The sequence below is a fragment of the Lepidochelys kempii genome, chromosome 19 (genome assembly GCF_965140265.1).
Source record: "Lepidochelys kempii isolate rLepKem1 chromosome 19, rLepKem1.hap2, whole genome shotgun sequence".
Taxonomy (NCBI): Eukaryota; Metazoa; Chordata; order Testudines; family Cheloniidae; genus Lepidochelys; species Lepidochelys kempii.
The window spans coordinates 4983045-4995525 of NC_133274.1; the positions used below are offsets into that span (position 1 = coordinate 4983045).

The 12481-nt window shown below is 44.1% G+C and overlaps 1 protein-coding gene across 11 annotated transcripts in view; it reads left to right on the top strand.

Annotated features, from left to right (window-relative positions):
* Window positions 1-12481, top strand: part of CSMD2 (CUB and Sushi multiple domains 2) — a 548097-nt gene that overhangs the window by 305932 nt on the left and 229684 nt on the right. For 9 of the 11 annotated variants that reach the window (XM_073317325.1, XM_073317326.1, XM_073317333.1 and 6 more), the window contains 2 exons: window positions 5030-5133; window positions 10859-10971. The exons of 1 other annotated variant lie outside the window; for it this stretch is intronic. In XM_073317325.1, coding sequence (XP_073173426.1) covers window positions 5030-5133; window positions 10859-10971 — 217 coding nt within the window. Of the gene's footprint in view, window positions 1-3074; window positions 3103-5029; window positions 5134-10858; window positions 10972-12481 lie in introns of those variants that run through there. One more of the 11 variants, XM_073317336.1, reaches the window with a different exon arrangement.

The following is a 12481-nucleotide window of genomic DNA, read 5'->3' on the forward strand; positions in this document are numbered from 1 at the left end:
CAGACAACTTTCTGAGCCTCCTTCTCACTTCAATAGAGAGTCTGAGCCAATCGGAGAGGCTGGACGTCTCCTCCAATCGGGAGCTTCATGGTGGTGCTGGTGAGCTAGGTCCACCAGTCCACGCTCCCAGCCGGTACCAGTGAGCGGCTGGGTGGTGGCTGCTGTTTGAGGACGACTTATGGACCCGGATTCTAGACCTGCCGTCCCTCACAATTATCTGTCAAAATGTTGTTCTGCAGAGCCTAGCTATAGGGTGCATTCGTTTAGCGAGCTCACTAAGAATGGAAGTGAGGGAGCAGCAGTGTGAGTCTCAGTACTAGCAGCCAAATCCACCTGCCCACCCCCCTGCCCTGGGTATGTACTCTCTTGTGCCGCCTATACTGAAGCCGGTGGTGCTAAGATGCTGGTTCCATTTTTAGCGAGCTAGCCAGATGAAAGCTAGTGTGGGTATGCCCGTACGAGCTGGGAAAATCACATCCCAAACAGTGTAAACCTACCTATCGTGAGTCCAAACCACTGAGTTACATAATCCGCCCTGGGGTGTGCTTAGACACCCTGAGCACAGTGCAGCGTTGGTTGAAAACTTTTGTGTACAATGGGGCCCATGTACCACATGGGACCGCTCTCCGTAACCACTCTTTTGAGGACTAAAGTCTTTGTGCTTGCCCCTGGGCTGCAGGCATTGGTTTCTCAAGTGGTGAACTAGAAGCAAACTGAGAAGTGTCTGGGGAAAAACAAGATTTGAATTAAAATTGGCATTTCTGAGCCCACTGCTGGTGACGCCTCCCCCCCTTCTTAAAATAGAACTGAGCTCATTTGTCAATGTTTCTTCTGAGAAGGACTCCTAGAGCTCAGTGCTACAAGACGTGGAGCAGGAATTGCTCACATGCTTAAAATAAAAGCACGTGCTTATGTGGCTTGCTCAAATTAGGCCAAATTGCTCAGCAGCTTACAGGTTTGAGATGCTAAACTGGCTTCTGATTAACTGAGGCGTGGGATACAGTTTCGGGTAAACCAGCCAAAATATTTGTACTCCGAACGAGCTGGGTATCTAGTGATCTGACCCAGAAATGCCTGAGTTTCTGTGCTCAGCTCTGCCACCTGCTCACGCTTTGGCCTTGAGCAAGTCCCTTGACCTCAGTGTGGGTTTGTTTTTTTCTCCAGCTGTAAAGACATCCCCTGCTTTGTCGTCGTATCTGCTGGATAGCAATGTTGACTTGTTGACTTCAAACAGATATCGTGGGGCTTAATTAATATATGTAAAGCACTTGGAGATGAGCACATTGAAGGTGCTATACTACATGGACAGGATTATTATTGTAATTTTGTTCTCCAAATGTGGCCTTCCTTCCTGTCAGAAATTGCAGTGGATCAAGCCTTGAAATCATGAGGCATATTTGAGCCCATTTCTTTGACTTCGCCAATTGATTCCTGTCTTGTCAATGAGTTAAAAATGAGGTTTTGTGGCATTAGTGTTCCTGCATGTGCCAGGAGGTCTTGTGGTGTTTGTCCCATTAAATAATGTTCAGTCTTCAACCGAAAGCAAAACAATATAAACGGTGAGGGAAAGATATGTAAATAAATGTTACACTCGCTAGCCTGTTCTCATGCAACAAGGTTATGGTCTACAGTATATTAGAATGTAATTAGCTATTTAATGAGGGTCAGACTCTTTAAAATGCAGTTTACTTGCATGACTGGTGTAACTAATGATGTGTGCCATTTTACAGCCCTGTGTTCTTTGTATTAATCACATTATTTCATTGTTACATGGTTCAATAATATTCTGCGTCCGTGAATATTTCAGCATTGCTGCTAATATTGGTAGCTTTTTATTTAACATAAAAAATGAAGATTGGGGATTTTAAGAACATTTACTGTAAGCCACAATCAGGAATTGGAGTTGATCAGTACTAAAATATATATAAGTTCCTCAGCCTCCATGAAATACTGTGAATCCCCTTGTTTTAGAATCCAAAAGCTTTTGAATGCTCTGCTCTACCCAAGATGTGATAGCCACAGTGTCTAATTTTGTTAGATTTGCTAGATTAACACATTTTAAAGAGATTAGTTATAGTTATAAGAGAGGAACAAAGAACATTTTGCCTGAATCGTGGTGTCACGGGGGCTCAGTCTGTCCCATGGGTGTTGCCCCCATTTGCCCAGGGCAGGGTTGATACACCCTGTCACACAGTCGCTGAGATTCCCTGCTAAGTCAAGTGATCACAATCAGGAACTGCAGACCCTTGGGCAGGGCAGAGCAAACAAGCCATCTATAGCCCATGGACCTCCTGGCCAGGGCAAACAATAGTATTTAGGGGTTCTGACCCCCTGAGCAAGGCAAAGCAAACAATTAGTCTATATCAAGAGTCCCCGGCAGCCATGCCTAGTGGCAAGTGCAGGGGGATAGGAGAACCCAGGCCCATCCTATTCCACCGGGTTCTGACCCAGGGTCCCATGAAGCCAGTAAACTCCCTATTAAGGGTTCAAGCCTCAGCCCCTAACACGTTCCCTGGTTAACTTCCTACCATAAAATCCGCCTCTGGCATCTCCTTTGCTGGCAGCGGCGTCGCATCCCTGTCGGTCTCTGCGGTCGGCTGGGCCTCCTCCACGTAGTCTAGGTCCATGACCTCAGTAGTCTGGAAAGTCAGTGGTTCCTCTGCAGGAGCCTGCAGCATACATCCTTCATCCTCAGCCAGCCCCAACTGAGCTGGGCCATCTCCTTTTATCTGTGCCTTCCACCTGGAGCATGCACAGCAGAGGTGAGGGGGCGTGGTCTCCTGGGCCCACAGTGATTGCTCAGCCCCTGTTGGCCCAGTATAGAATTTATACACTGGTCACACATATATATACCCATTGTTCTTAAAAGGGTATTGTCCTTTGGATACCAGGTCAATTAAAATAAATATATAGATAGATAAAATTAGAAGTGGCTTAAGATGCTACTTCTTCCCTTGAGCCAATAGTTGTGCTTTTGCAATCACATTTTTTTCTGTATTTTTAAAATGTTTTCCTCTCCCTGCTGCTGTGTGAAAGACCCACATAACATGAAGGAAACACAGGAAATACAACGAAATGAGTGTTAACAAAGTTCTGTCAAATGTAAGGAAAAAAGAGAAACAGATTTTTCTCTTCTCTACTGCAATTATAGTAATCTTAGGCCCCCGGTCCCCAAATATTGGCACACTCATGTAACTTTAAGCATAGGGGTAGTACCACTTAAATTAATTGCCATTGAAACCTTGTTCGTTTTGAATTCAGTGGGCTTACTCAGGTGCTTACATTTATGCATGTGCTTAAGTCCTTGTATGACTGGAACCTTAAATGCTGCTTTTAACTATAGTAGATAAAAAATGTTTAGACAGACATCTGTTTGTTTTCTTTTAATGTTAGTGGTGTCCCTTTGGAGAGATGCTTCCAAATATAATTGATCCCTACATACTTCTTAAATAATTATTATTTCCCCACAATCCAATAGGAATAGACAGATCCAATAGAATTTTATTTTAAATTTCAGTGGCAATCGGTTTTAAACATTCCTCCCTCATCTTTGGTAACAGGCTAGTGCATGACGGTGAAACTGACGGGAGTCAGAATGTGAAATTGACCAACCTAGGGTCAGATACTCAATTGATGAAACTTGATGGAACTACATTTGCTTCAGTGCCTAATAACTTCCCATAGAGAATTGACTGTGGGCAACGTTCCTCAACTGGTGTAAATTAGTGTAACTCCAATAGTGTTAATGGAGCTTTGTCAGTTTACACCAGCTGATGATCTCATACCTAACCCCCCTGCCCCAATCCGGATGAAATTATTTATTTACTGGCATCTGCTCGTGTGCTGTTGTGCCGACATTTGGGGTGACCAGGTTCCTGTCTTTATGATCCTGAGATTATTTCTAATCTGAAATGCAACATTAAATAAATATCATAAATAGTTGAAAAACAGGTTAGATTTAATAAATAAATAAATTCACATTTGATAATCCAAGGGGTTATGAGTATCACAGTGAGGTATTTTTCATATAGGCACATGCATAAGTGCGTCTCTAAATAAGGATGCATTTAAATACTTGCTTACATACTTTCCCGAATTGGGAGCCTTTAGCTGGAGTTGTGGATGCTTAGCCCCTCTGCAAATCAGGCCATTATTAGCATCAGGTTACATAGCTTGCCCAGGGCAGAATTAAGGTCTAGTCAAAGTAGGCCGGTGCCTATGGCCCCAGTCCCCAGTTTCAGAATGAAGCATTCATTTTTTTAAAAAAAACGAGTGGAACTTTCAAAAGCATCTAAGTGACTTCAGAGCACAATTCTCTTTAACTTTCAGCAGGACTTGTGCTCCTAAATTGCACAAGTGCTTTGGAAAATCCCATCCAATGTTTATGTGAAAAAAGTCTGAAAACTTGAACTAACTGTAAACTAATGTAGTGATGTCTGAGTCTGCAGAGAGCCTGAAACCGTTGCTCTGAGATGGCTCCTGCCCCAGTGTAACCAATGCAATCATGTCTCAAGCAGAGGGAGAAAGAGCAGCCACTAAAGCCAAGGAGGAAACCCCCTGAGTACACCCCACCACCACCACCAAATTAACTACTCTAAGGCCCCAAGCTGCTTTAAACCTGCCTGCACTGCGTTTGATTGATAAATGCCACTTACACGTGCATTCAGATCCATCACCCAAATCCAAATCCCCAATTTGCAAAGAAAATCAAATGGTAATAGTGACCAGCCAGCAGAGCGAATATAAACCCTGTGCTGTAAGCTCAATGGGCACCTCTGTATCAGTAAATGCATCTGGAAAATCGATAGACACAGCAGAGAAATGAAAGATGATTTCAGTAATAGCTGTGTGCGTCTGGGGAGAAATGCCACAATGCAATAAAAAGTGAGACCAGACACCATTTCCATTGTCCAGAAGATTTAATGCACCTATAAATTGCTCTTCAATAGACACACACACAGAAATAAACAAGAGGACCTGCAGGCTGCCTCAGTGGTTGACTCGTATTAATATGCTGTATCTTTGCTAGGTTATCAAACTTACCTTCGAAGAATTTGACTTGGAAAGAGGATACGACACGCTGACAGTGGGTGATGGAGGGCAGGTTGGAGACCAGAAAACTGTGCTCTATGTGTAAGTAGTTTCTTTTAGCACTGTGCAAATCAGTACATTAATTTTGCATCAGGATATTTACCATAGGTGTTTGCATTCTGGAGGGTCCAGGGCCTATTTGCTCGAAGCCAGTGAATGTTTTATGTCATGGTCTGCAATAGAGAATGAATGGAGTGTTCTTTCTGGTGCCTTGTATTTTCTTCCTAGTCACGTTATCTTCAGGCCCATCCAGGGAAGCCTTCAGAATTGTAATTCCCTCATCCGGCTGCTTCCTTCCTTCTGGAATGTCGCTGTGTCTGGACACTTGACAGAGGAGAAGAGAAAGAGAGAGACTAGCAATAGCTAGGAAGCTGAATGCATGGGGTCAGAAATCTAGTGCAATGGTAAATACTGAAGAAGCAGGGTACACCTGTGAATACATAACTGCATAGCAGGCTTTGACTACCCTTCTGCAACATGAAGATAAGTCGAGTTCTCAAACATCAAGCAGGGTGGGACAAACCTGAAAGAGAAAATGAGGCCTGGAAGCCCCCGTCTCCAATCTACCAATTTCTGATGGTCTGCCTCTGATCTTATTCCAGTAGGTCTCATCTCCCCTCCACAGCCTGAAGGATGGGGGACGAGGGGGAGCACCAACTGCTGAAGATGACATCAGTTCAAATCCAGCTCCAGTATATGGAAGGAGCAGTAGCTGTAATCATAGGATACACTGAAGCAGAATGCAGTGTAGTTTTGTGTAGCTTTGTAGCAGGGCTTTGGAGCGGAGCCCAGAGCTGGAGCGCGGAGCAGTGGAGCTGCAGGTTTTTGCCTGGAGCTGGAGCGGAGCCGGAGCACAGCTCCAAAGCCCTGCTTTGTAGAGAGAAACAGCCTGTGATGATGGTAAGAGCAGGCGACTGGGAGCTTTAGTTTTAATCTAGCTAGCACGCTACAAATAGCAGTGAAGACACTGCAGCATGGACCCTGATGTGAGTTAGGAATGGCAGTGTGTTCTGGGCAGCATTCTGCAGCCCGTGCAGAAGCCCGCTTCACCATGTGTTCCGTGATATTTTAGCGGTACTTGCTAAATTAAAGCTGGCCTGGGTACACCTACCCACGTGCAATTATACTTCTTCACATTACAACGTAGATCTACCCTGCGGTGCCGGAACGGGTACTCACCTCTTCTGCAAGTCTGACCTTTAACCTTTTTGTTGCATCCCTTTCCTGTCTCTGACATGGAGAAGATAATAGCACCTGACCATTCGGGACTGGTAAACCTCATTGCGTGTGAGGTTTTGAAAACTTCTTTAACTCTGTTTTTTTGCTGGGGCCGGGAGGGGGCTGGGTGTGGAAGAGGTTACAAAATTAGTTCATGGGAAGGGTTATCATCTCCATATTATAAATGGGGAACTGAAGCGCAGAGTTTAAGTAACTTTCCCAAGATTGAAGAGTGTTTGTGAGACCTGATCCCAGTTCTCTGGAGTCCTAGTTCAGTGCCTTAACCACTAGGCTCTCCTTCTTTATGTAGATATATAACAGCAGGGATTCTCAAACTGGGGGTCAGGACGCCTCAGGGGGTCACGAGGTTATTACATGGGGGGCGTGAGCTGTCAGCCTCCACCCCCAAACCCCACTTTGCATCCAGCATTTATAATGGTGTTAAATATATTAAAAAGTGTGTTTAATATATGGGGGGGGGGGTCGCACTCAGAGGCTTGCTATGTGAAAGGGGTCACCAGTACAGAAGTTTCAGAACTACTGTATTACAGCTAAATAAAATGTCTGCCGTGCATTATGAGTAGAATAACTGCCCAAAAGCTAGGCCGGCATAAGTGGCTGCCCTCTTTACTGTATGTAACCTATTTCTTATTATGTTCAAATTTTTTCTCCTTTTTTTCTTCTTTTGTCACAGTCTGTCTGTCTGTCTGCCTCTCTGATTTCATTTTGTTTAATTTTTCACTCTTTTTCCTCTGGAATTTCTCTCTGCCTTCTCTCCTTCTGCACTGTCTCTGTGCAGCGGAGTGTACACTCCAGTGACATTTGAGTCACCGTTTCTCACCCGTGGTGTATATAACTCTGAAGTATGACTTGGGAAAGTACTTGTAATTAAAGTGTCGCAGAACATTTCACAGCTGATTGGTCTGACCATGGAAATTAGAGCAGAGGAAATAGTCTGTAATAAATAATTTAGTCAGTGGATAGTCCCTCATTTTGGCATTGTGAGATGTCCATGAACAGCTAGAATCGGTGTGATCTAGTGGATAGAGTACTATGTGGGGACCCAGAAGACCTGGGTTCTGTTTCTGGCTCTGCCACTGGCCTTCTGGGTGACCTTGGGCAAGTCACTTCCCTGCTCCATGCCTCAGTTTCCCCATTTGTAAAAGGGGGGTGATGACACTGACCCTACTTCATGAAGCGCTTTGAGATGTGCTGATGAAAAGCATAATGTAAGAGCCAGGAAATGGTATTATTATCAAGATCATCCCAGATTTAATCTTAGTGCTTAATCCGGCCACATTTTTTAATATTAGATATTCAGCACTTTGCTACTGCAAATATTTGGAATCTCTGTTGCCTAGCTGTGATTGGTTGCACAAGTCACACAGTATAGTTTCTGTTTCCTGTCTGAAGGAGTGTAACTCTTACCATCAAGTGAATGGTGCAAAGACACCCAGGGAGTGAATTTTCAATCCTAGAGTGCGAGCTGAAAAGTCACTCGTGAGAGCAGGTGCAAAAGGAGCACGAAGGCAGCAGACGTGAATGAATATCTGGGAGGTGACGTCCTGCAGCATTCACCCAGCTCTAGTGCAGTCAATGAAACTTGCATGGCATGCATACCTGCTGGCTACAGCTACTGGCTGTGTCATAAATATAAAGGGAAGGGTAAACCCCTTTGAAATCCCTCCTGGCCAGGGGAAAGCTCCTCTCACCTGTAAAGGGTTAAGAAGCTAAAGGTAACCTCGCTGGCACCTGATCAAAATGACCAATGAGGAGACAAGATACTTTCAAAAGCTGGGAGGAGGGAGAGAAACAAAGGGTCTGTGTGTCTGTCTGTGGTCGTCTTGGCCGGGGATAGACCAGGAATGGAGTCTTAGAACTTTTAGTAAGTAATCTAGCTAGGTATGTGTTAGATTATGATTTCTTTAAATGGCTGAGAAAAGAACTGTGCTGAATAGAATAGCTATTTCTGTCTGTGTATCTTTTTTGTAACTTAAGGTTTTGCCTAGAGGGGTTCTCTATGTTTTTGAATCTAATTACCCTGTAAGATATCTACCATCCTGATTTTACAGGGGGGATTTCTTTATTTCTATTTACTTCTATTTTTATTAAAAGTCTTCTTGTAAGAAAACTGAATGCTTTTTCATTGTTCTCAGATCCAAGGGTTTGGGTCTGTGGTCACCTATGCAAATTGGTGAGGCTTTTTATCCAACATTTCCCAGGAAAGGGGGGGGGTGCAAGTGTTGGGAGGATTGTTCATTGTTCTTAAGATCCAAGGGTCTGGGTCTGTAGTCACCTAGGCAAATTGGTGAGGCTTTTTACCAAACCTTGTCCAGGAAGTGGGGTGCAAGGTTTTGGGAAGTATTTTGGGGGGAAGGACGCGTCCAAACAGCTCTTTCCCAGTAACCAGTATTAGTTTGGTGGTGGTAGCGGCCAGCCCAAGGACAACGGGTGGAATATTTTGTACCTTGGGGAAGTTTTGACCTAAGCTGGTAAAGATAAGCTTAGGAGGTTTTTCATGCAGGTCCCCACATCTGTACCCTAGAGTTCAGAGTGCGGGAGGAACCTTGACAGGCTGTGAAAGCTAGAGTCCGGAGTCTGATTCTGAACCCACCACCAGCCTTGCTTCTGCCACTAGCCTTGACCAGTTCTCGTCCTGCGTGTTAGGAGCTGAATCCTGCCTCCCCTGAAGCCAAGAGGAAAATTCCGAATGACTTTAATGGTACAGAATGGTAAACTTCTGGAGTGCCAAACTGAGCTGTGGGAGCTTGGTGGTTGTCATTCTCCTTTCTTGCACCCCAGTACGACGTCCCTGTCCTTCAGATGAGATGGAGACTCTTAGGCTGAGATTTTGGGGATTCAGCTACCCAGTGTCCATTAACGTTAATTGGAATTGGGCATCCAAATCCTTCCTTCAACTGTGAACCTCTCAGCCTGACTGTCTTTGGGAAGATGGAGTTTGAAAGCGTGTGTGAAACTTTGAGGCAATGATCTTTTCCTCTTGGTCAATCTTCCATCTCCCTTCCTGCGTCTGCCTCTTTCAAAAACCCCAAAGAGGAGCTGGTGCTGTCGGTGCACAGCCACTGTGTTTGCTCACATGCAGTGCTGGCTTACAATAATTTTGCCTCAAGAGCTCTGGGATCAATTTCATCAAAAACACTTTCAGGCACTGCTATGGCTGGATCCGTGGATGATGCAGGACATACAGCAACTCTGTGTGTGCGTGTGTGTGTGTGTCTGTTTATGCAGTTGTTACAAAAAGTTACCTACTCATCCCCTTGTTTTTTCATGAACATGGATCTGTTGTGGCATTTCTCTAACGGGTCGCTGTTTTCAGCTCTCCTGAGAATGGCTTTCCCGGGTGAGCCTTGCTTAAACAACACTCCAGTGCTTCGATAGGGTGTGGCATCATGGCATCATCAAGGGTTCGCCTAGCATCAGCAGATGCACGAGAGTTTGTGCCCATCTGCAGTTTGTTTGTGGTCCCTGTGAAAACTTTCCTGTCAGCAGAGAAGTGCTGCATGAAATGCCATTAAATTCAATTTCTAATATTTGACTACTTTTTTGCTTTATAAGTAACTGCGAGGGGGGAGAGGCAATGAAGGTGACTCAGTCACCCGCTTCCCTCACCTGCAGGTTTTGCGTCCTGTTTCAGTGACAAAGGAAGATGCCGTTATTCACATTACAATATTGCCTCACTGGCTCAACTGAGATCAGGGCTCCCTGAACTGTGCACTGTGCAGACACTTAGTGAGAGCTTGACTCTTGCCCTGAAGAGCTTACAGTCTAACTGGAGAGCAGGTGGGAGAGGAAAGAGATTAGGGCCTGGTCTACAATTTTAGCAGACATAGCGACAGTGCTCAGGGGTGTGAAAAATGCACACCCACGAGCAGTGTAGCTGTGCTGACCTAACCCTGGAGTACATGGAATAGGTTGATGGAAGGATGCATCTGTCAACCTGGATACTGTCACTAAGGGAGGTGCTGTTCTACAGTGATGGAAAAACCCCTTCTGTCGTAGGCTGCATCGACACCTCGGGGTTATGCCGGCATAGCCACAGTGCCGTAGCTATGCTGCCTGCAGTGTAGACAAGGCCTAAGTGGTTTGCTAAGGTCACAGGCAGAGCAAAACCCAAGTCTCCTGATTAACAGACCAGTGCCCTGTCCACTAGACCTAACTGTCTTCTGATACATTTTTGTTTCTTTCTACCCTTCAGAGAGGAAAAATAAACCATTGCAAACCTTGGCCCCATTATCATTTTCTGTTGCTAGTCATTTAGGACTGGCCCAGGGAAAAGGAGCAGTGTTGTGGGTTGGGATTGAGAGAAGGATGTGGCTGAGGTGAGGTTGTTCAGCCTTTGCCTAGAGGGTGTGTCATTATTTTATTTTCAGAAGCACTAAAATTTGCTCAATTTGTTTTTTTTTAAAGTGAGATTTGATAGCACTGATGCAAGTTATTGTCTACCCCACAGAAAAGGGGTATGTGGTCTTTGAAATGGACAGCAAGCCAAATACCCCTGTAGGGAAAATAAGCATTATTTTTTTGACAGTTTGACAGGTACAACGGTTCCTGATCTGATTGTCAGCACAAATCACCAGATGTGGCTCCTCTTCCAGACAGACAGCGTCCGCAACTTACTAGGATTCAAAGCAACCTATGAAGGTAATCTAAGTTCCGTTCTTGGCGTTTGGTTGCCTCAGAAGAAGCAGGGATGTGGTCTCGTGTGGATCTTGTCATCTCAGGACACATAATCCCGCTGCAGTTTTGACAGCTTCATGGTGGGCATTGCACTTGGAGGATTCTGACTCAGAGCTTTTGAATATTTATTTTTAAAGCACCTTAGAGTGTGATACATTCCTGACACTAGGTGATAGGGGGCTGGGTTCTGGGCTTTGAATGACTGACTCTATACAGGGAGCATGGTGTATTTGAATACGTTGATGTGCTTCATATTACAAAGGGAGACGTACCAAGAAAAATGGAAAATTTATGGCAGACTAAGTTCCAAATAAGCAGGAGATTATCCTGTGAGTCATAGCTGTCACATATCTTGTCTTGCAAGCTGTAAGAGTTTTGAGGGCTTTTCTCTCCAATGATTTTATGCAGCATAATTCAGCACTGGGAAAATATTGGCTTCCTTCTTGTAATTTTAGTTCTTGTTTTCTTTGAAGGTTCGATTTTTGTTGCCTTGTTTCTTGTTTTATTCTTTTCACAACAGAATAACATGGATAGCAGACAGTAACTTTTTTACAAGGGAATTGAAAAGCTTAGGAGTCTTTTAAGACAATGTCAAAGAATACTTTCTATAAACAAAAGAAGTGGAGGAAGGAGGTTGTCAGATTCCCAGAGATGCAGATGCTAAGCACCTGCAGTCCTCTTTGAAATTAGGGATTTGGCCCAATATGAATAGAAAACGTTTCATAATATTTTGTTTCCATGAAAACGGCCAGGGTAGGTTTTCTTGAGCGTTTCCCTTGCTTTGATGGGAGTGCAAATGCTGTAGCAATGATCTTGTACATTTCCGAAAACAAGTGGGAGTGAAAATAGCCAGCCTGATTTCCTTGTGTGAAGTGTAAATAATCAATCTCATCAATAGGGCCTAGTGAATTTTCAGAATAAACATATTTAAATTGTAATGGTCTAAGCAAGGTGTGAAAAAGAAAGGTAAGAATGAAGCCTGGGATTTTCAAAGTGGACTACTGCAATTCATTGAGATTGGAATGCTGAACTCCCTTAAATTTCTTTAAAAACCCCAGCCTTAAATAAATAAATAATCCAGGATTTTGTATCTTTGCAATGGTCAAAAGTGTTTGCAAAATTGGGTCTGTAGATCCCAGATCATTAGAAAACGTGTAAAAAAATCCCAAAAAGTACATTCTTCTCCCAACTTGTTTGAAGTCAGTTCTTTCCTCTCTTACCTTACAAACACCTCAGAAATTTTCAAAAGTGCCTGGTTACTTTGGCTGCCTCCATTTCTGGGTGCCCAACCTGAAATGCCTTTTCAAGGGGCCTGAACATCAGAGAGCAGGTGCTAAGCACTTCTTGAAAATCAGTCTTTTTACCATGTCTCAAGTTGAGCGCCCAAAATCACTAGTCACTCTTGCAAACTTTGGCCCTGAGGTCTCTGTCTAGTAGTCTGATATCCTCAGTCAGTGAAAGGACTGTTAGAGGG